Source organism: Polyodon spathula, chromosome 45 (assembly GCF_017654505.1).
Source record: "Polyodon spathula isolate WHYD16114869_AA chromosome 45, ASM1765450v1, whole genome shotgun sequence".
NCBI classification, from domain to species: Eukaryota; Metazoa; Chordata; class Actinopteri; order Acipenseriformes; family Polyodontidae; genus Polyodon; species Polyodon spathula.
Window position 1 is genome coordinate 94832 of NC_054578.1, and position 24823 is coordinate 119654.

Below are 24823 nucleotides of genomic sequence, written 5' to 3' on the forward strand. Positions count from 1 at the left end.
ACAAAGTCCCGCACAAAAGATTAATTCTCAAACTGAACGCAGTTGGGATTCAAGGAAACACATGTACATGGATTAGGGAGTGGTTAACATGTAGAAAACAGAAAGTACTGATTAGAGGAAAAACCTCAGAATGGAGTGTGGTAACCAGCGGTGTACCACAGGGATCAGTATTAGGTCCTCTGCTATTCCTAATCTACATTAATGATTTAGATTCTGGTATAGTAAGCAAACTTGTTAAATTTGCAGACGACACAAAAGTAGGAGGAGTGGCAAACACTGTTGCAGCAGCAAAGGTCATTCAAAATGATCTAGACAAGATTCAGAACTGGGCAGACACATGGCAAATGACATTTAATAAAGAAAAGTGTAAGGTACTGCACGCAGGAAATAAAAATGTGCATTATAAATATCATATGGGAGATACTGAAATTGGAGAAGGAATCTATGAAAAAGACCTGGGAGTTTTTGTTGACTCAGAAATGTCTTCATCTAGACAATGTGGGGAAGCTATAAAAAAGGCTAACAAGATGCTCGGATACATTGTGAAAAGTGTTGAATTTAAATCAAGGGAAGTAATGTTAAAACTGTACAATGCATTAGTAAGACCTCATCTTGAATATTGTGTTCAGTTCTGGTCACCTTGCTATAAAAAGGATATTGCTGCTCTAGAAAGAGTGTAAAAAAGAGTGACCAGAATTATTCCGGGTTTAAAAGGCATGTCATATGCAGACAGGCTAAAAGAATTGAAACTGTTCAGTCATGAACAAAGAAGACTATGCGGTTACCTAATTCAAGCATTCAAAATACTAAAAGGTATTGACAATGTCGACCCAAGGGACTTTTCGACCTGAAAAAAGAAACAAGGACCAGGGGTCACAAATGCAGATTAGACAAAGGGGCATACAGAACAGAAAATAGGAGGCACTTTTTTACACAGAGAATCACGAGGGTCTGGAATCAACTCCCCAGTAATGTTGTTGAAGCTGACACCCTGGGATCCTTCAAGAAGCTGCTTGATGAGATTCTGGGATCAATAAGCTACTTACAACCAAACGAGCAAGATGGGCCGAATGGCCTCCTCTCGTTTGTAAACTTTGTTATGTTCTTATAAGAACAAGTTTCCAAATCATTTTTAATGTGCAGAATAAAGACTAGGAGACAAAAACACACCACAAAGCCTTGGAATAGATGCTTACATGCCATTTTATTCACAAATCTACTAGTGTTGGACGATAATTACATTCTGTTATCAATTATCAGCTGTAAATTATCACGATAATCGGCATAATAAAAGAAAAAGATACAATTTCATGTAACAATTTTATTATTGCTATCTTGTTTACAAAAAAAGCTAAAATATCACAAACAAATTTTATGTTTGTTTGATAGCTTTTCAAATGTCAAAATACAGGATACACAATAAAAAAAGAAAACAGTGATTTTGAAAAAATGCTTTCCAGTTCATACAAGTTCTAAATTGTGATTAAAAGTGATTTAGCAGCGCTGCAGATCAGTCTGTCTCTGTTTTCTGGACTTTATTCTATCTGTTGCCTGTCAAGGGCCAGTCCTGAGGCCTACCCAGAAACTCTTAATCTGAATGTCTCATTATTATTATTGAGGAAATATATTATACGCTTTCATTTTGAACACAGAAAGAAAAATAGCTATTTGCCATACTGATGTATATTTTTCATAATATTTTGGTTAAAAAATACATTTACACTGGATGCCTACAGAGAAATATGCCGGTGTGAAGCCTCCACAAGATGTAGTTTTCTGAAACTTGCTTTGAAAGAACATTTACACCTCATACAGACAGTTCAGTGCTGCTTACTGCTTCAATGCAGAGCTGCTTTTACCCACATCTGTATCGCATTGGGTAATGGATGATAATACGATTATCGATAATAATTTCTCAACGCAATAAAACATGATCGATAACATCACAATAATCAATTATTGTTTCAACACTAAACACTACCAGCGCTATTACAGGAGCTACTTCACTGTGAAATTCATATTGTATGAATCTCTCTACATTTCAGCTTGACTCTTCTGATGCTCTTCTACTCTGCTGCTTCTTTAACCTTTTGAGAAAGAAATAAATGCATCATTAAACAGTGAGCAAAAACACAACCACAGATTTACCGTTGAGCTAGTAATGGAACACCTGAGACATGCTAGAACAACACAGGACACACTGCTTGATGCATGCTCCTATTCATATATAGTTAATCATAGGAATGAAAAATATAAGCCTACATTTTGGATGTCAGCATAGCTGACGTATCATGTCCTGTTTTACAGTGCCGGCAAACTCCATGCTCATGCTCCCAAGTCCAGTCAGCTTTGATTAGACAGTGTAAAGAGCTCCCCAAATGATCAATGTCCAAAGAATGGTTGGCTCGTCACACTGGAAGTTTACGCAGAGATCTGGGGAATGGCCTCATTAACATAGTATCTTGCAGGACTTTGTACACTTTGTAAACATATCCTATATTTTAGGTTTGTTAATGAAATCACTGCTGTCATTATCAAAAAACTATAAAGTTATAATTGGCTTGATAATTGACTATGGGGTCACTGTGTGTCTGCTAGAAACATCCGCCTTGCATTCTGAAAAACCCTGTGATTAATTTGTTTATTGCAGGTTTTGTATCATTAGGAGCCTCATTTTACTTTAGGAAACAACAGGACCGAGTTCACATTTGGGTGTTTACCATAATAAATCAGATTCATTATATGCTGGTAAAGTATAAAACATACATTGTTGGTTATAAATTATATTTAATTGTCAATACTCGCTTTGATATCAATTAGAATTGTGTTGCTGTTCCAGAGCTCACTGTTACACACGTTTTGTTTGTTAAAGACCTGTTATTGTGTAACAGCCAAGTCCTTTTGTGTCACTACCTGACAGCAACGACTATCCAGTCAGGCCTGGACCCTGTTCATAGTGTGCACCCTGAGGCACACCTCTGTTAGGTTACAGGTCACTTTATATAATGTGCAGCACTACACTCAAGAATAGAGTTCGGAGATGTAAACTGTGTTTCTGGTACTCCTTTGAGGAATAAGTAATTGTTTAGATATCTCATATCATAAAACATGGTGGGGTAGTGAGACTGTAGCCAAGAAACTGACATCCCTACCATTATGATTTCATCTCTAACTCACCTTTCCCAGCTCGCGGCTCTTAGTCCTGAGCTTGTTGACCTGGGATTCAGCGATATCAGCGCGCTCCTCACTCTCCTCAAGCTCGTGCTGCACCTTCCTGAATCTAGACAGGTGGGTGTTGGCTTGTTCCTCCTGAAAGGCAAATACAATGAACAGGAACGTTTGGTTTACTTGTGAGGGCCGGTGCCTATCAAATACATCAGGGGTTGCATTCAAATGAAAAGTAATGTGTTACTGTGTTACTATGTGCATATGCTAAGGACACTTTTAATTGTGTCAGTTTCTTTGCATTTGTTTTCTGTTCACAACACATTCTCAGTGCACCAGAGCATTTGGAAAAATAACTTAATGAAAAGAATATGCACTAGTTAGTGGAAATGAAAGCAGAGTGTATCCATTTGAATTCAGTTTCTTAAATTCAAATGAACTAGTAGGTGATAAAGCTGCCATTTCAAATGTTGAATATGTTTTGACATGCAAGTAAATAAAGTCCTGTGAAAAAGGAATCACACTGATCATAAAACTTTTAAGGATGTTTTGAAACTTTAAGAATGTTTTGTTAAAAAAAAGGCTGTCTAGTTAAACTATTACACTAATCAACCCTCTTTAAAACAGCTGAAAAGGCTTCATGAACTGCTAACCTAATGTAGCCAATCAAATAGGAGTTTAACCCTTCTCTAAAGATTTATACCCTTTTCAGGTACGCCTGCCTATAAGGCTTGACTATAGGGATTGTATCAGTGCAAATATCCACTAAAGTACAGTATTATACCTTTCTAAAATGCTAAAGATCTGAGGATTATGATGATGTACAGTATACTCTACAATAACCTAGTTTGAATTTTAAAAAAGTAAAAAAAATAATAATAATAATAATACTGAACAATCTTCCTTGTCCTCCTCATAAATGCAATTAGTGATCTCCTACCTAAAAACTGTAATACTACGCGCGAAAGCAGCAACCTTCAGGAGCTAGAATCAGAATGAATTGAATAAATACCAAGCATGCTTATTTATTTTTATTTGGTGTGTCCAATTATTATTTCCCCCCCAATTTTCCTCTGAATTTTGAAAGCCCAATCGCTTTCCCCTTCACTGCAGCAATTCCCCACATGGCTTGGGAGAGCCGAAAGTTCAGTTGGGGTCCTCCAAACCCAAGACCAAGCCAGCTTCCTTTTTCACCCAGGAACTCGAGAGTGGATGCCAGCGACCTACCGACCTCTGGAGGACAAAGGCCAGCCCTGCAGCTCACTGGCTGCCTGGCAAGCAGGGCTCGGTATGGCGCTATGAGGAGAAACAGTCCCTGACGGTTTTGCCACCGTAATCCATGGGAGCTCCAGAGCCAGACGCTCCCTTCATATTTCCCAGTGAAGACTGGCCTACTTCTCACACCCAGGGCATGAACCTGCACTGTATGACTCACCCAGTGCACCACGCGGCTGTGCTTCTTACAAGGTGAGCCATCTACCATGCATGGTTTTGATTTTACACCACAATTGATGGGTGCTCATTTACTTCAGATTCTTTATGAGAATCAGTGTGAAGAAGTGTGATGTTCGAGAGATTCTCTTCTGTTATCCCAGTGACACATTCAAATCAACAGTAAGGTGGTCACTCTTGAAATCAGGACTTAAAGGATGTGTTGCAGTAAGAATACCTCTGTTAAGAAAGGGGAACAAGACTAAAAGGAAGCGCTGAGACACACAACAGGAGATGCATCGCTAGGCAGCTAATTGAGCAGGTAGGCTCTCCTGGTGCGGAGTTGATTGGCAGGTCTTGATTGGCTGGGAGGGCTATTGCACGGTCATAGCCATACAGATAGGCGTTGAGCAAAATCTTGCTGTGTTGACATAGAGGGGGAGAGAGTCCACTCCAGGAGCAGGATGTTTCTTTAGTGAGGCGAATGCTCGCCTTTTGTGGCAAACTTTGATTTTTACCTTTGTTTTCTTTTCATTTATTTATTAACAACAGAACCGGCACAGCAGTAATTTTGATGGTTTTCACTTCTAAAATTTAAATTGCTCTGAATGTGTTAAAGATACACGGTTGTCTGTTCTTGACTTTTCCCAAATTAATATACTAAAAACCCTGACAGCATTTGAAAGTCAGAATGGCAAAAATTAAAGTTATAAGCACTTCTACATAGAACAGCCAAAAGCCATCATTTTGACGGCTTTTACAATACATGCTTTTATTGTTAATATAACCTACAGTACGCTATTTTTTATATGTGTAAAAGCCAGCTTGTTATCTCTACCTCCACTGAGTTTACAGCAGTATTTATTTGAGTAGAATATGGCTCTTGAAGTCTAGACATGTGTTATCCAAATATCCGTTCAATTCCTTGGAGAACTGCCGTCTGCCGTATTTTGTTTATGAACACTTCGGGCGATTTATTATTAATTCAGGTAAGCTTTGTACTTTTGATCGCCGAATCTCCAGCCAGATTCCAGCCAATATCACCCTGCTTTTAGCGCAAACTAATTGCATTTTGATGGATTGTCTGACAAAGTATTTCATGCTAAGTCTGTAAAGGGTTAAGGGTAGTAATTCAAGAAAACAACAATGGAGGCAGCATGGTCCAGTGGTGCAGGGCTTGTAACCAGAAGGTCACAGGTTCAAATCCCACCACTGCCACTGACTGACTCACTGTGTGTGACCCTGAGCAAGTCACTTAACCTCCTTGTGCTCCATCCTGCGGATGAAATGTTAAATCAATGTCCTATTGTAAGTGACTCTGCATATAATGCACAGTTCACAGCTTGCCTCTGTAAAGCGCTTTGTGATGGTGGTCCATTATGAAAGGTGCTATATAAAAATATATTTTAAAAATGTCCTAAAATAAGGGGATAAATCAAAACCAGAAAAGTGTCACTTACAGCTTCCTCAGCCTGTCTCTTGTAAGCCTTCACTTTCAGTTGTAGCTTATCAACCAGATCCTGGAGTCTGGCCACATTCTTCCTGTCTTCTTCAGACTGCAATAAAATAAATTATTATTATTATTATTATTATTATTATTATTATTATTATTATTATTATTATTATTATTATTATTATAATAATAATAATAATAATAATAATAATAATAATAATAATAATAATAAAGGAAAAATGTAACCCAACTGAGCATTTTAAGTAGGGCTTTTGATTTTTGGTTTTAACCAATAAAAAATGAAATAGTTGTATATCCAATAAACACCAGAGGAAAGTAAGCTTCTAGGACCGTGATCCTGAACATAATCAAAAATGCACTTTGTTTGACTTAAGGGCCTCCATACTTTGCAGTACAGGTTTGCAACATGTACGTATCCAGAGTTCTGATAGTCTACAGGTGTGTGGACAAGTGCAAATAACGTTACATCATTGGATAAGGGAGGGATTACATTCCATTTCCTGATAGGTTTTTTCTGTGTGATGTAACAAAGAGGAGCATTTAGGGTCTAAAAAGCAAAGACAGTTTTTGCAGCATATATATATATATCAAGTATTGTAACAACATATTTTGTTACATGCATCTCTAAGCAGAATACAACACAGATCATGTTTTAACTGCATATGTAATTTTTATGAAACATTTTCTGCTTTTTTTTTAAATAACATTATAACCTAAACAGACCTTGCTCAGAAAAATAATTTAGTTACCATAATTTCTCATTAGCGGCAGTAACGATAAAGTACAGTTCCCCCGTTCTTTTTTAATTAATTGCCTGTTTACAGTAAATACTGCCCATGCCCGCTATACAAATACAATAAGATCAAATTAAGATGTATATTAATTACACATACAGCGATAGGAATTGTATTTCAAGCTTGGGGAGGCATACAAGTATATAACAGCAAGCTTAAGAACTAGCATACTAATACAAAATATAAGGAAACCGTCATATTTCCTCAAAAGGAATGAACAGCTAATCTTAACGACAGCATCTTTCGACTCCCATTCCAGCCGACATTTGCAAAATCTGCACATTATTATTTTGTCACAGATGTTATGCACGGTTTAGGCATTTTAGAAACGTCTCTCCTCTTCCGTCACAATTTTAATTCCCAAACAACTCGCTCCAAATTATACATCTGCGCTTCCATTTCCCCATCACACCGTGGCCATGGTAACGGCTGAGCCTTGACAACTACGAGTGCTAGTATTTATTTTAAGTATTTTTTGTATAAACCTCCCCGTTTTAAAGTGTAATTGTACTGTAGCGACCCATGCAGTCGTGTTTGTGTACTGTAATTCCCATTTTAATTGTAAAAGCCCTTTGGAAAGAAAGCGTCTCTCGTTTTCTGCCTCCTGCTGAAATGCTACACTGTTTGCTTTATAATGACTTTTATTTTTATTTTTGTATGTCGTTTTATTTCGTTTTATAGGTTGCGTTTAGATTTATTTTGTTTTATAGGTTGCATTTCATTTTATTTTGTTTTATAGGTTGCATTTCGTTTTATTTCGTGCTCTACTTACACAGGGCTCTAATTATTGTACACAGGCAATCTTATCACAAACAAGTAGCATGCCATCACCTTGTATAATAAGACTGTAAAACACTGAAGTATAGGATTCTTATCATTCACCATGTATAATAATAATAATAATAATAATAATAATAATAATAATAATAATAATAATAATAATAATGCACAATACACTAGAAATGTCTAAACCTGATAATATAATGCTGAGACATCATTAAAACTTTCAGAAACTGGTGTATTACCTGGTAGGTGAGCTCCTTGGCTCTTCTTTCATATTTCCGGACTCCTTTAACTGACTCAGCACTACGTCTTTGCTCAGCTTCAAGCTCATTTTCCAGCTCGCGCACCTGGAAATTATTGCAAATATTAAACCCAGTTCAGTTCCTTGTACAAGGGAATTATTAGTATGTATGTTCAGCTCACCCTGGCCTCCAGTTTCTGGAGCTGTTTCTTTCCACCCTTCATGGCCAGCTGCTCAGCCTCATCCAGACGGTGGGTCAGGTCCTTCACTGTCTGTTCCATGTTCTTCTTCATCCTCTCCAGGTGAGAGCTGGTGTCCTGTTCCTTCTTGAGCTCCTCTGCCATCATGGCAGCCTGATAAGTGAAGAAAGTAGATGAATGGAAGGGAGTGATTTAGAACTGTTGCAGCAGAGGGAGTGGGGGGGTTGTAAGGGATTCAGTCACTGGAGCTAAACTCAGTGGCTTGATGGAGGAGCTCTGACCCTGAACACTATAATCAGAAATATATACCTTACACTGGTGTGTTGAATAGCCTAGGCACAATTGGTGAGGCAGACAGACATACAGACAGACACTGTGACTCACATCAGTAATAGATTTCTTGGCTTTTTCTTCTGCATTTCTTGCTTCCTGGATGGCATCCTCTACCTCACCTTGCAGCTGGGAAATGTCATTCTCAAGCTTCTTCTTGGTGTTGATAAGACTGGTATTCTGTCAAGGGAAAGTTTGTAAGCTGATGACAAGTGATAAATATAAAAAAATAACAATAATTTAGAAACTAGGTGGGAAACAAAAGCTTCCAACCTGGGAGTGCAGCAGCTGCACACGCTCGCTGGCGTCAAGGAGCTCCTGTTCAGCCATTTTGCGGCCTCTCTCTGTCTGTTCCAGGACAGCCCTCATCTCTTCAATTTCAGCCTGCATCAGGGAGTTCCTGCGTTCCACCATGGCGAGCTGTTCCTTCATGTCTTCCTGTCCTCGGAGGGCATCGTCAAGGTGCAGTTGAGCATCCTGGATAGAATATAGAAATCAATAATCATTAGGAACATTTTTAAGACAATAGAAGTGTACTTTAATAGCTGCAATGACAGAAAAAGTCCGCACCTTGAGTTGTCCTTGGACGTTCCTCAGTTGTTTCTGAGCTTCAGCTGCTTGGCGGTTGGCATGACTGAGCTGAATTTCCATTTCATTCAGATCTCCCTCCATCTTCTTCTTAACTCTCAGGGCTTCATTGCGACTCCTAATTTCAGAGTCGAGAGTGCTCTGCATGGAGTCTATCACTCTCTGACTGTTTCTCTTCAGCTGTTCCAGCTCCTCGTCTTTCTCGGCGATCTTTCTGTCAACCTCAGATTTCACCTGGTTCAGCTCAAGCTGGACGCGAAGAATCTTTGACTCCTCATGCTCCAACGAGGCCTTTAAAAAACATGTATTATAAAAGTTGTTAAAAACATGTCTGTGTGTACATTACTTCAGTTGAAGAAGGAAATACATTGCCTCAACTAGCCTAGCTTTTGCTATGCCTGAATCATTTCAATTTGTAAGGTTACAAAAAAAGATTTTTTTTTGCAATATCGCAGTACGATATTGCAGTTTGGCAATATCGTACCTAAAAACATGACAGCATGCTGAAGTCATCACCAATCAAACCAAGTAAACAATATTGAATTTAAAATAATTGTACTTACACAAGACTACTCCTATACTAATTGATTGCATGGATATCTTTTTTAAATATTTGGAGAGAACAGTAGCACATACTAATAGATAACGTGATATTAGTGAGCGTATATATATATGATTGAAAATGACAATAGCCCTCAACAAGCTAGTATTTTACACAGCTCTGTAAAATGTTTATTGTTGTAGCTGTAGCTGATCATGAAATGTATACTGGTAGTGTTTTATTATGGGAGCACTTTAATATGACTACTCTAATTTAAAATAGTTTACTAGGGTCACAACCTATGTGTTGTGTTTGTGTTTTAAATTGTAGTCCTGTGCAGACCTGTGGACCAGAATCCCTGTTTATAAAACATTTGTCCGCTTGTCCTCCATAATGAGGCAAGACTAGCAAATAATTGATTTGTCGCGTAAACATGACCTTTCTGTAGCCCTAACTCAAGAGCTAGAGCTGTGGAAACTGGGATATGTATTTCTTCATCAAGTTTGATCAGAGATTACATCTTGCCTAGGACTACAGCCCCACAGTGCAATGCAGGTATGACACAATACTGAGGAAAAGATGAAATCAAAATGATTTCATATCAAACGGATAAAACAAAGATAAAACAAATGACTTTGATCATGACAGGTTCTATATTAAACCACACTGACTGTTACTGATTCATACTCAATAATTGTAAACAAGGGCAACCGAGAGACTGCATTGCTTTGTGTTGAGTAATTCATAGGATATATTCCATTCAATTACTATCTAGTCTAATTTCTTAAAGATAATGTCTCAGAAAATACAAGAGTTGGTAGAACTGCATTAAACACATCACCATTTGATCTATTATTTTATATCTGGAGTGATAGCCATTGTTGTTTTAGTTACCAGATGATCATGTAATACTGGTACAGTTTTGAGTTATGTTTGCTTCGGGAGCACCCAAATTCCCATTTTTGATAGACAAATCAAAATTGTAAACCTCAGATTCACACGAATCCCTGCTTATAACGCATCAGATTGTTTGCCATATGTTTGGAAATTAAAGTAACTAATAGGTGTGAGAGACAGCTTTCTAAATGTATCTTTGAAGGGACACTATTTCAGTTCTTTGACTGTAGTCGTACAGCCCATTCCCTCATTTGTGTATGTTAAACTCAACACCATTGATATTTTTCTTTTGCCTTATAAATTATAGAGAATGAAAATGAGAGAGAATATGCACACAATGGAGATGAGAAGGTGTGTGTTTTTAAAGAATTACCTCTGCTTCCTCCAGGGCGGTTTGGATTTCTGACTTTTCGGTTTCAATCTGCTTCTTTGCCTTCTCCAGCTCATGAATAACCTTCCCACCCTCACCAATCTGTTCAGTCAGATCAGAGATCTCCTCTACAAGATGGAGAAGATGAAGAATGCTGTTAATATTAGAGTCCATGATTTAACTGGGTGGTTTGAATATATAATATCAGATTGATTGCAGGTTCTGAGCACATCAGAGAGCTTTAAAACACACGTGGACTGTAATGCTGTTGGCTCCTGCGTCGCATTCAAAAGTGATCATTTTTTTTACAGTTATTATACAACAAATATTCTTACAGAGTTAAATACTTAATTAAACAGTAAATGCTAAATTCCAGAATATATACATATTTTTGATCGTTGATGTAGTTGGTGTCTTTTTTGTTAAAGACATTTCAAAGAAATCATGCAGCTCTATGTAATGTGTTTAATCATTTACTGGAAACAAACTAAACAGTCTGTCAGATTCTTATATGTGGCAGGTAGTGCGTCAGTAAAGCAAACCTTTGCTGTATCTTTTAGTGCTAAAAAAGATTTACATTGTTCCTTCAGAAATGGGGATTTTCACAGGGAAGTACGTGTTACACAGCATTCGATAAATGTCCCTGGAATCCTATAATCTGTGATTAACACAATAAAATACAGCCTCGCACATAATGCTCCCTGCCTCATCGACCTATCCAGGGACCAGTCTGTGAGGCCGTTTGTATCCTTCTCTTCCATTGAGGGGTGTCTCTGATTTTACTTGCTGGGGCAGGGACCTTGCTAGATGTAATGCAAGATATGTTTTAGTAAGTCAAGACAAACACCCTACGGCATGCAGCTCAAGGGGGCTTACGCTGTAAATTCTTGTTCTCCCGTTTAAGGGTTTCAAGCTGGTCTAAAGCTTCTTCATAGGAGTTCTTCATTTTGAAGAGCTCAGTGCTGAGAGAGCGAGTCTCTTTCAGTGCAGCCTCCAGCTCTGCCTGGCCTTCTTCAAATTTCTGCTTCCAGTCAGCTAGAACCTGAATGAATATATGTGTCATAAATATACATCAGTAGGTTTCTATTAATATTCCTAGTAGCTGATTTATCTCAGAACTTTGTCAAGTTGGGAATTAAACGATCAAAGTGATTCTGCCTCAACAACATGACTAGATAGCCCATGCCATACCCTCACCACTCTCTGTCTGAAGAAATGTCTCCTCTTTGTTGTAGGAATTTCGTAATAGTTTATATATGTTATAGAATAATTTAAGAAAATTGAGAAGATGGGTGGAGAGTTTGAGCCAGGAATGCAACAGGGGCCTCTTTATGAATCAAAGCAATGTGTTTGGGCTGCTTTGGTTATTATATATTGCCTATACAGAACAGATAATGCCAAGTTTGCAAAAATAGAGGAAGGAAGACGTGATGTCACTACAACGGCGTCTGTTGAAAGCTATAAAACTGCATTGAATGTATTTCTTGGATCTCAGTTGCTCTCGCTGTACCCCAGGGCCAGTAACTTCATCCAATTAAAATTATTATTTCTAAGATATACAAATAAACATATTTGACTTGACTAATTTTGTTTATCAGTTTTATTTTTCAGCAGACTAATTCAGCTGTGGGATTGCAACAGGCTTACAATAAAAACAGGAATGCTCTTTTTTCAGGGGAGGGGAGATGAGGGGGGGGGGGGTCTCCAGGTACACAGATTTTCTTTTTTAGTATGTCATCATTCTTGAAACAATCCAGAGGCTCCTGCTCATTCTAAAACAGCATGTTAGCCAGTGAAACAAACTGGTACAAAATTATACTAAATGGAAAACTATTCAATCACAACTGTGAAGTGATTAGTGTGAGAGTCTTTTAAATACATGCACAAGGGGATCGTTTCTTGATTTAAGAGAGAATCCATTGTGTATTTTACTGGGCATTAATGATCACTCGTGCCTGTAAAACACATGAATCAACTCATCAACATATGTGTGAGAGCAATCAATCCACCAGCTGTCATTATGTATTTATGGAAAACAGATGGTCAACAGCAGACAATATCTTCTCCCTATATAGCTGTCTTTGTAATAAACATCTTTTAGGTACCTTGTCAAAGTTTCTCTGCTTCTTGTCGAGAGCAGAGGCTTGTGCATTTGCTCTTTCTACATCAACCATGAGATCTTCAACTTCACCCTGGAGTCTCAGTTTTGTTTTTTCCAGAGAGGCACACTTTGAGTTCACAGCCTCAATGTGCTCCTCAGCATCTTGAAGGCGCTGTGCTAGCTTTTTCCTGTGAAAAGTTTTCAAGTAAGAAAGGGTTAAAGAATGAAAGAATTGAAAAGAAATATAAAGCTGTAAGTTAACTATGATTATTTACTTTGCTTCTTCAAGCTCCTCAGTGCGCTGGATAGCATCAGTTTCGTATTTTGATCTCCACTGAGCCACCTCACTGTTAGCCTTGGACAGTGCACGCTGCAGCTCAGCCTTGGCTTCCTGCTCCTCCTCATATTGCTCACGAAGCAGGTCACAGTCATGGCGGGCAGACTGCACACCATGAGCCAGGGCAGTCTTGGCCTTTAAAGAATGATGGGAAGGTTACAAATTCAATTTAGAAACAGTGCAAGACACAATCACTGTATATAAAGAGGAAGGTGGCATGTATTACTTTTGTTTCTTCCTCTATTTGCCTCTTGAGCTCCTCGATTTGTTGAGTGAAAGCCTGCTTTCCTCTTGTGAGCTGAGAAATTAAAGATTCTTTCTCTTCCAGTTGGCGAGCGAATTCACCTGAAGCAAAAATATTCATAGCTATTTAAAAACAGTCCTTCCTTTACAACATGTAAAATAACATCATGCAGCAACTGCAGTAAAAGCATACCATTCTCTGTCAGGAGACGGGCTCTTTGAGTACTGATGTCATTGATCTGACGGATATTCTCATCGTTCTTCGTCTTAATTTCATTATATTGGTCCTCCAGAGAACGACACATCTTTTCCAGGTTTGCCTTTAATTACAAGTTGAAAAACATTAGTGTACAAGAACGTAATTCTTTATTGTATATTGAGAGGACAAACTTGTGCTGTTTACCTTGGATTTGGCTACAGATTCCATGTTGCTGGAGAGATCATCAAGTTCCATTTTATATTCACTCTTTTCCTTCTCGAGCTTCTGTTTCACACGCTGGAGGTTGTCGATCTGTTCTCCCAGTTCAGCCACGCTGTCGGCTTGCTTTTTGCGAAGAGCAGCGGCAGTAGCTTCATGCTGCAGAGTGGACTCCTCTAGATCACGCCTGAGCTTCTGAAACTCAGCTTCACGTTTCTTGTTCATTTCAATCTGAGCTGAAGTTGCACCACCGGCTTCCTCAAGCCTTTCACTGATCTCTTCAAGTTCCCTGGAAAGATCAGCTCTTTGCTTTTCAATCTTTGCCCGAGCAGCTCGTTCGGCCTCGATTTCTTCTTCAAGTTCTTCAATGCGGGCCTAGAAGGTGGAAAATTGAGCGATGAATGAAACATTTATAATCATTTCTCATCTGTGAATTAAAAGATTTTGATTTCCGCACAATACCTGAAGCTCCTTAATCTTCTTTTGAAGTTGAGCACCCAAAGCTTGTTCATCCTCAATTTTGCTCAGCAGTTGACTTATTTCAAAGTCCTTCCTGTAAAGTAAAAATATATATATATATATATATATATATATATATATATATATATATATATATATATATATATATATATATATATATATTGCATGGTTCTTTTGTTAAAATCCAAAGTTTCTTTAGGATATACATTTTACAGAATACAATCTTACTTTTTTATCTTCTCATCTGATTGTTGCTTGTCGTTTTCCAGATCCATTATGGATTCCTGGGCTAGTTTCAGATCTCCCTCAAGCTTTCTTCTGGCTCTCTCAAGGTCCATACGGAGTTTCTTTTCTTGCTCCAATGAACCTTCAAGCTAAATGAAAGAAATAGCTAATTATATTGTATTAATATGTTTTTATTAAATTACACCCCATTGAGAATCTGTTTCGTCTGCTGCACTCACATCGTCCACTTGTTGTTCCAGCTTAGACTTTGCTTTGGTCAGAGTGTTGACTTTGTCCTCCTCTGCTTGCAGGTCATCAAGGGTCTGTTGGTGTGCCTCTTGGAGGGCTTTCTTTTCCTTGGTTAATTTTGCAATGCTTTCATCCTGAGTAGCCATTTCTTCAGTAAGGTTTTTAACCTATATAAAAGGTTTGGAAGGAAAACAAATTGATGTAATTTTCTGATCCATTTTTTAAAATAAATGATTGTATGTCATTTGTTAAAATCCTCACCTTATTTTCTGTGGCATGCTTCTCCTTCTCCACTTTGGCCAATGTAAGCTCCAGGTCATCAATGTCCTTCTTGAGCTCACTGCACTCGTCTTCCAGTTTCCTCTTCTTGGCAGTCAGCTCAGAGTTCATTTCCTCCTCGTCTTCCAGTCTCTCAGTAATCTCTTTAACTTTAGCCTCAAGCTGGATTTTGCTTTTGATAAGCCCCTCACATCTTTCTTCAGCATCAGAGCGAATTTCAGCTTCCTGTTAAGACATTGTGAAAGTATTGTTATCAACAAATGTTTCAAACAAACAAACTTTCTCACGCCTTCACTGGCTTATTTCTTGTCAATAACCAATGGATGCTGCCCCTATTGACTGTAACTTGCTTTCAGTCAGGACAATTTGGCGTTAAATAGCTACCTTTATTATATTACAAAATCTTACAGATTTCCAAAAACATTGAACCCAAACAATGGGTGAATAAAATACAAATAAGAATAAATGGAGCGCAGCCTCATCCCTTGGATCATCCTGCACTGCCTGCTAAAAAACAAACAATAAAATAGTAAATCTATGAGATGTGTTCATCCTGGTGAACAAAAATGATCAGGTGGTGGTTGGGGAAGAGGTGGTAATTCGAAAGCACGGCAAGACTGAGTTTGTGAAGTAGGTGTATATTTATAAACACCTTATAGGTTAATTGGAACTTGCTGGTAATAGGCTTGTAGATTGACCAATGAATGTACCAGGAGCTTGTACTATAGACTTCCTGCCTGAAACCATTTAAGCTTTCTTTTAACCCAGAAAACACCTGAGGTGAAATGACCCAGGAAGTGCAAACAGATAACCCGAGAATAAGGCTTAAAAACTGAGATCTTCCAGTTTCATGTTTTAAATAGAAAAAAGCCTATGTTGCTAATGGAAGTGCTTGAATTCCTTTAAGAGAAGGTATATTAGTTAATAAAGTTCAGTTACCCTGACTTCACTTAACTGAGTAACTCTTGCTTTATTCAATACTGTACAATGGGGCCCTTTGTGCCTTAATACTACCTATGGTTCTCCACACTCTTCAAATAGCAGACTTCTGTCCATCAATTGTACTTATTTAGTCCATAAGAAGACACTTTTAAATCTAGTGTATCAATTATTCCTCTAGGCTGTGACTAAATGAAACATTGAAAGTAACATCATATAAGTGGACTAAAAAGCCATAGTACAAAACAGACTCGTACAGACTGGACTTGAAGCAGCAGGTCATTCTTTTCCTGCATCACAGAATTCATTTTCTCCTCAAGCTCCTTTCGTTTTGCTTCTGCTTTGGTCAGATTTTCTTTGCACTTTTCGAATTCTTCTTTCATGGTGGCCATTTCCTTTTCAGATTCTGCGCTCTTCAGCAGCGGCTTGATCTTGAAGTAGAGCTTCATCCATGGCCAGTGTTTCACATTCATGAATGAGCGAATGTTGTATTGGATGGTGAAAATGGACTCCCTATAATACAAGAACAAGGTAATAACTTCAGTTCTAGACGACTTCTAGAATTATTTTACATAAGTGCAAATGCTGACTAAATATTACATGCAATATGAATAATACAATGCATCATATGACTACTACAGAAGCTGGGCTGTAGTGTGCAAGATCACTACTAAATTTAAAAACCAAGTGTGAGGAACCATTAGATAAACTGATGTTTGACTCTATTAAGAACAAGGGGTGCTGTACTCATGCTATATATTAATACTTGTTAAGCCCTGTTTGCAGTCATATTACGTAGTTGCATTGATGTGGGGGTTTATTTATTTATTTAATTGTATTATTATCTCTTGAAGTGGTGTGGGATTCAATACTGTTCTAAATGTTTAACAATTTGATCAGTAACTCAAATATATCAAGCAGTTCAAATGTTTTTGCAATTCTTCTGAGGTTACAGTATTTCTTCATTCACCTCCTTTCCATCATCTTTTGGAATTCCGTTCTCATCAGAAACCCACGACATTGAGCCTGAGTTCTAGTGATGAGTGCGGCCAATTTTTCATCTCGCATCTCCTCAAGTATACCCAGCAAACCAGCTTTAAAGAACACCTGCATTCAAGAGATTCATGGTAAAATATGGTTTTGTCTTAGCATGGCACAACATTCAATTAAGAGAAGGGAGTTCACTTAATCATATAATAAACAAAGAGTCTCTAAATGATTGACTTTTATAAGTGTAATGCGGTTTACAATGATGTTTAAATTAATTGTTACTATATGTGACAGGACGGAGGTCCTGCACATGGAAAACAAGAAGGAGAAGTTCCAGTGAAGACGCAGCCCAGCCTGCAAAGTAGAGATTTGTTTTGTTAAAACCTCTTATTTTGGTCCCTCTTCTTGTGTTTCTTTTCTTTTCCTTTGTTTTATTAATAAACATTCACATTAGCGATTTCACTGCAGCTTCCTGACTCTGAGTCTCAAGGGGGCGCTATCCCACTCTGACAGCAAGTGTGACAGGACAGCATCACGGGCAAGCCTGTTAAAAGACAGCAAGCAGACTCAGAGGCAGAAAGCTGCAGTGCACAGCTCTGATGCACACTTTTACTAACGAAACAAACAAAAACACAGGAACAAATAAACACGAGAACAAGGACCAACATAAAAAGTTTAAACAAAACAAATCCCTACTTTCCAGACTTTAAGAACATAAGAAAGGTTTCAAACGAGAGGAGGCCATTCGGCCCATCTTGCTCGTTTGGATGTCAGTAGCTTGTTAATCCCAGAATCTCATCAAGCAGCTTCTTCAAGGATCCCAGGGTGTCAGCTTCAACAACATTACTGGGGAGATGGTTCCAGACTCTCAAAATTCTCTGTATAAAAGGGTGCCTCCTGTTTTTTAAACTCCTCCTGTTCAGGCTGGGCAGTCACCTTCACTGAGCCCTCATGCAAGCACAGGATTGGGAATCCCTTTTATACCATGTGGCTGGGACTTGATTGATGATCAATGATCAAATCAACCCAGCCAAATTCCACATAACCCTAACCCTAACCCAAATTCCACACGTGCATCTGGCAGGGATGGAATTAACCCAATCCCTGCCAAACTTAAATACTTAAATACAAAATACACAATCATTAATTACAGACACAAACACACTATATACATGTGCAGGGCTTCAACCCTGTCACACTATACAATAACATTTTCAAGGTGATGCTAAATGTAAAGACATATTATGTATACTAACCTTGGTGTGGCCAAATTTATACTCATCGTGATTCACATCAATTGATCCCAGAAGCTTCTCTGATGCTTTCTTGTTGTCCATGAACTGACCCTCAGGGATAACACTTGCATTTAACACTTTGTATCTGTGTCAAAAATAAGAACATACATGTGATTATACACTTTTAATAGCTGCAAAGAGAAATATAAAATAAAGAAAAAACATTAATGAGAGGGTAAACTCAGTGGTGTTGATACCTTTGCTTGAAGTCACCATACAAGATTCTGCTTGGGAATCCCTTTCTGCAAATTCTGATACCTTCTAGCACACCATTGCATCTCAGCTGGTGGATAACCAAGAAGTTTTCCATTAAACCTGAAATTACAATTAGAAGTGTGTCACAAACTTATTTTAAAATCATGATACCTGTCACAAACATACATGATCATATTATAATTACCTGGAGTCTTTGACTCGTTTGGAATTATGCAACGCACAAAGTGTGGATGGGTGCTTCTTAAGTTGGTCATCAGTTTGTTCAAGTTCTCCTGTGGAGCGACAGATATATGATACATTTAACATTTCTAATTTACAGACTAGTACACACTTTTTAAATGGTGGGAGGAACATAAATAAAGTGACCAGACTGCAGTAGAGAAATCAAAAACACATACCCTGAAAAGAGCTGACACCGTCTGGAAGGAGCCACCCTTCTTCTTCTTTCCACCCCCCTTTCCAGCAGCTTCCTCTTTAAATACAAAGAATAAACTTCAGACTGATCAAATACAAATTAGTCCAAAACAATCTTTGATACTCCAAACTAGCAATCTGCCAGTATCTGTTCCTGTTTCTAAGGGGTGCTTGGACTAAACAAGTGTCTAACTGAAAAGAGGGGTAAGATGCTGTTTTTCTAAGATGGTGAATGAAAGTATGACATTTTTCCAGTACCTGCAGCTGGAAAAGCAGCATAAAGATGAGCCAGGAGTTTCATGGATGATTTCTGGTACAGCCCCACTACAGTGTCGTTCAGGGGGTCCTTGTTCTTCTCCAGCCAGCCTATGATGTTATAGTCCACAATTCCAGCATAGTGCACCAGGGAGAAGTGGGCCTCAGGTTTTCCTTTGACTGGTTTAGGTTTCTGGAAGGCGTTGCTCTTGCCAAGGTGTTGGTCATACAGCTTGTTCTTGAAAGAAGTGTCTGAGGCCTTGGGGAACATGCACTCCTCTTCAAGGATGGAGAATATTCCCATAGGCTAGTGAAAATTAAGATTCAAGCATTAGAAAGAGAATAGCGAGAGACCAAGCATGGTGCAAAGGTTATTATGTTTTTACACACCTTTTCAATAAGCTCAATGCAAGCAGCCAAGTCCATGCCGAAGTCAATGAACTCCCAAACGATTCCTTCCTTCTTGTACTCTTCTTGTTCCAGTACAAACATGGTATGATTGAAGAACTGTTGCAGTTTTTCATTGGTGAAGTTGATGCACAGCTGCTCCAAGCTGTTGAACTAAATACATGTATAAAATATATAAATATCATCAATAACAATAATAAAACATGTGACAGGTATTAAAATATATATAAACAGATGATAAATTAAACTTACATCAAAGATCTCAAATCCTGCAATATCCAGGACTCCAATGTAGAATTGTCTTGTCTGCTTTGTAGCCAGCATCTCATTGATACGGACAACCATCCACAAGAACAGTTTCTCATAGACAGATTTAGACAAAGCGCCAACAGCGTTATTGACCTAAAAAAAGATGACAGATTCACTGTTAAATGAGAATAATATGAAGTTGAATTGTGTGCAATGTGCATGGAGGTTGAGAGCAAACACATTACCTGGGGGACAGTCTGCCCCTTGGTCACATACTCATTCCCCACTTTCACTCTTGGGAAGCACAAGGCTTTCAGCAAGTCAGCTGAGTTCAGTCCCATCAGATAGCTGACTTTATCAGCCACTGAAACCAAACACAAGATGTTATATTTTTTGTACTTTATGGCTTAGATCATAAATTCATTTTATTTTTAAAAAGTTATATGTTATTGTCTTGAAATGTGTAAAACATTGTCGTACCCAAATATTCTACATGGATAAAGTAGAAATAAGCAGAGCTTTCTTTAATATTGTGATCACAACTTAAGAAGTAATTCTATTGAATATAATGTTAATGACACCATAATGCATATTCAGTTTATTGCAATATGAAAATTTAAATAGCTATGAAAATAATAGCAAATGCTTTTAAGTTTGATTTAAAGCACACATATTGCCTGTGTTTGTAAATCAAAGTTACCTTCAGTGCCATCTGGCTCAGCCTGCTCCTCACGTTGCTTCTGCTTGAACTTCATGTTACCGTAGTGCATCACCGCACCAGTTAGCTTGTAGATGCCCATTTTCTCTTCATTGGTGAACCCAAGAATGTCAATGGCAGACTGGATAATAAAAACAACATTAGGCACATATAAAAGGTAATGAAATCATTAAACAAAGCTAATCAATGAAACTTACATCTGTGGCATCCAACTCCTCCTTGTCGTCAATGCTGGCGACGGTGATCTGCCCTTGACTGATCATAGGGTAATCGTAGGGGTTGGTGGTAATGAGAAGCATGTCTGGAAGGAAGACAGCAACAAACAATTATTTCGAGACAGACAGATTAATCAGCCAGTTAACAGAGTGATTTAGTTTCACCTACCAATAAGTTCTGGTTTGTGGTTGGTCATGATCTGATAGAAGATATGGTAGCTCCTTTCTTCTTTCAACTGAAATGTTACTCTGGATTTTTCCAGCAAGTCTGTGATGAATAAGTACAGTCAGCATTTTAAATGTCTAAAAATAAGACACAAATGTAAAGAGATACTACAGCAGAAAAAATAAACGTACAGGTCTCAATATCAGCGGAAGCCAGTTTTCCTGTTGCTCCAAAGTGAATTCTGATAAATTTACCCTGAATGAAAATAAAAAGAAACCACGTCAGTATGCTAATGCACTGTTAATGGCTCCAGAAAGTCCAAACATGCAGTAATGTAATGGAAACTAAAGCATTGTCTCTTACAAAGCGAGACGAGTTGTCATTCCTCACAGTTTTGGCATTACCAAAAGCCTCCAGCAGAGGGTTAGCTGAAATGATCTGATCCTCCAGGGTTCCCTATATAAGACACAATCCTAGAGTTAGTTAATGGAATTGGGACCAGTTGAATGTTCCGCACTATTTGATGTCATTGACAATAGTTTCCAACCTGGATTTTTCCAGGAGCCGGCTCTTTCTTCTTCTCACCACCAGCCACTGCAATTGTCGCAAAGTACTGGATGACACGTTTGGTGTTCACAGTCTTTCCTGCACCAGATTCTCCACTGAGTGAAAGAGAAAAACATGTTAAGCTGATATTTCTTGAGAGCTTTATTTTCTAATAATGTTTGTAATTTTATCCATACTTACGTGATCAGGACTGACTGGTTTTCACGATCTGTAAGTTAATTATTTTAAGAATTTGATTAAAGATTGTTTCTAAGTTAGTACTTAGTTTACCTGATAATAATGTGTAACAGATCAAACACGGGGTCAATGTTTTCCTTTCCTCTGTCATGATATTGTCATTTACAAAAACAATGCTCTTAATAACGCATTCTGTTTATGATATACAAGATCATTACTTCACCAGAAGCCATGGGATAGAGAAACAGATGGAATGAATTTAATATATTTACCCCAGATAAAATCAGCTTATTTCTGAAATACTTACCAGTAAGCATGAACTGATAGGCATTGTCAGAGACAGAGAAGATGTGTGGGGGAGCCTCCATACGCTTCTTGCCTCTGTATGCATTAACACAAACCTGGTCGTACACTGGAAGCCACTTGTATGGGTTCACAGTAACGCAAAACAGCCCAGAGTAAGTCTGAAATTGTAAAATGGAAAATTAAATACAGTTCATTCATAAGAATCTTTTGATTGTATTTATTTATTTTGTATGAACACTCTTACGTAGATCATCCATGCGGCATAACGCTCTTTGAGGTTATACAGCACAGTTGGTTCACTGAGGTGGGTCATCATGGCCATGTCCTCAATTTTATCATACTTGGGAGGGTTCATAGGGTAGACGTCATCTTCCTTAGCAGTGACGGTCTGAAATGCAAAAAAAGGACAAACTTAAATTCTGAGAAACAAAGACCTGTGTTTTTGAAAGGCAAGGGTTTGATACATCATACTTAGTTACAACACAATTGGTTTAACTGCCTGTGTAAGTTTATATCCATTTATATGTGTTTCATGTCAAGATATTATAATTGCTGGTACTCAGAATATTGGGCTATATCCATACTAATATGCAATTTGCATGTTTTTAAAATAAAATGTTAATGTTAGAAAACTACTTAAAAAAACAAAGGTTATCCAAAGCACTTATCTAGCATAAGGAAAGTGCATGCTACCCAAGTAATGTGAAAGAGCAGGCTACCCTGTTTCATGCAATGCAGTAGTAAATAACAGAAATGTAAGCCATAAAAGATACTGTTTTTACTCTAATGTGACTTACTTGTCCTTCCAAAGTTTTTACAGTGACTTTGCCACCTTCTTTACTCTGGATAACACCTTTCAAGTACATCTCTTTGGCATCTGCTACATAGCACGCAGTTTTTGCATCAAAGGGTTTGCTTTGAGCCTCAATTCTTTCCCTCTCGGGTTTCCGGAGGTAGATGGCCGCCGGCCCGTATATCTCCATCTCTGCGTCCGTACTCATGATGATGGTTTACTGTGGGAATACACAATGAAGACAGTTAGCTGAACATGTTGGTCATTATTCTATTATATCTGGACTGCAGTAATGCACAGTAATGTAAAACTCAGTGATCAGTGGCAAGCTGGTGTAACGAGTTCATTCAATTGTTTCAGTTTAAACCATGTGGTTCCATTCTTAGACCTGGAACAGGCTCACCAAAAGAAGACCCTGCTGTTGTCATAGATTCATCACAAACGATCTTATCAACGATATCATTCAGATTTTACAAATATTCCTTACCTTCCTTCACAACACGCGCAGGAAGGTGGTGATTTTAATAGTCCACAGCACTGCAAATAAAAAGAGAAAAGCAATTTATTCTTCCTGTTGTGATTTTTTTTTTTTATCTCGCTCGTTCTGGACTTCCCTAAGCATTTATTCAGTGCGCTAATACTGACTCCCGGTCACTGTAGATAACTCTCAATAGAGGATCTCACTGGACTCCAGTAGACCACTGAAATGAAGACAACACAACACACCAGTGTTATGAAACCCAATTAAAACACAACTTTGTGTGAAATTTGTATAGCATGGCCACAAGAAATAGTATTAATCTGACATTATTTATAGTTTTGATAGGTATAACAATAATTTATTTATTTACAATGTCTAGTAACGGAATTGATATCACAAGTCTAATCCACAATGGGCTGACCTATCCTTACAAAGAACAATAAAGGAAATCCTAACAAAAAAGTCTGGTTGTAGAATTAGCCATTATGCAATGTTGTGGGACTATAGTAGCAGGAATATCTAGAGACTAAAACACAATACCATTTAAAGAAATCATGGAATTTGAGGTAAAGAAATCCATACATAAAAATAATATAGATTAAAAAAAAAAAAAAACATAATACATATTTTTTTTCCAGCTTAGCGTGTTCTGGTAGAGATGAATCCCCAAATATAACAGTAAAGCGATAAATATGCCTTTGACATATGTATTTATGTATTTGAAATTAAATTTGTTTAAATGCAGTCATACTGAATCAAACAAAGTTTCAAACAGAAAACTGCAAGTCTATTTGCTAAACTTAATTACTAACTTCTTCTTCTGGGTGTTTGTCAACCTGCACCTTTAATCCACAAATTCAATAATTGTTCAATTTGCGAATTATACCACTACAATGGTAGTATATATATATATATATAATTGTATTCATTTATATTTGTTTTATCATTGCATATAGTTTTTTCTGTGGGAATACACAATGAAGACAGTTAGCTGAACATGTTGGTCATTATTCTGTTATATATATATATATATATAATATATATATATATATATATATATATATATATATATATATATATATATATATATATATATATACATAAAAGAGTTTTCATTATTTTATCATTTCAAAAGAGCATCCTCATAATAACCTAATTCGTTTTATAAAAGTTTAAAGCATTGAATTATAAAACTTTGAGGTTTATCTATTTAGATCCACTTTTTAAAAATCTTCTTTGTTTTAGGCTAAATAGATTCAGTTTTTTCAGCGTGTTCTACTGTTTAACAAATGGGTAATCTGCGCGACTTGCTTACGTTTGTAAATTCTTCATCCAAGCATGTTAACAGTTTTGTCTGATCAGGTTAATGCTAACCCATGTATGCTTCTAATATTAGCATATTCACTCTGTATTATTAGCTGTGCTGCTTATTCTAATGCTGCCATTAAAGTAGAACAACTTGAACACAAAACAGACACTTAAACCTAA

General features: G+C 37.6%; 1 protein-coding gene across 1 annotated transcript; it reads right to left on the reverse strand.

The window, feature by feature from the left end:
* Window positions 1-1444: 1444 nt before the first annotated feature.
* On the reverse strand, window positions 1445-23407 carry LOC121306000 (myosin heavy chain, fast skeletal muscle-like). Its single transcript, XM_041237734.1, has 40 exons — window positions 23342-23407; window positions 22859-23074; window positions 22306-22449; window positions 22063-22219; window positions 21759-21786; window positions 21559-21673; window positions 21375-21467; window positions 21203-21266; window positions 21015-21113; window positions 20828-20931; window positions 20613-20751; window positions 20158-20276; window positions 19916-20065; window positions 19646-19816; window positions 19259-19562; window positions 18985-19058; window positions 18771-18858; window positions 18568-18685; window positions 18332-18455; window positions 17056-17192; window positions 16343-16598; window positions 15129-15371; window positions 14858-15034; window positions 14622-14767; window positions 14376-14466; window positions 13899-14288; window positions 13689-13815; window positions 13479-13597; window positions 13191-13387; window positions 12920-13103; window positions 11691-11856; window positions 10818-10942; window positions 8989-9297; window positions 8692-8895; window positions 8473-8598; window positions 8071-8241; window positions 7890-7994; window positions 6057-6152; window positions 3178-3309; window positions 1445-2087 (listed from the first exon to the last, which is right to left on the reverse strand). The coding sequence occupies exons 2-40, from the start codon at window positions 23060-23062 to the stop codon at window positions 2067-2069; spliced, it is 5817 nt and encodes a 1938-aa protein (XP_041093668.1). The 5' UTR covers window positions 23063-23074; window positions 23342-23407; the 3' UTR covers window positions 1445-2066.
* Window positions 23408-24823: the final 1416 nt, after the last annotated feature.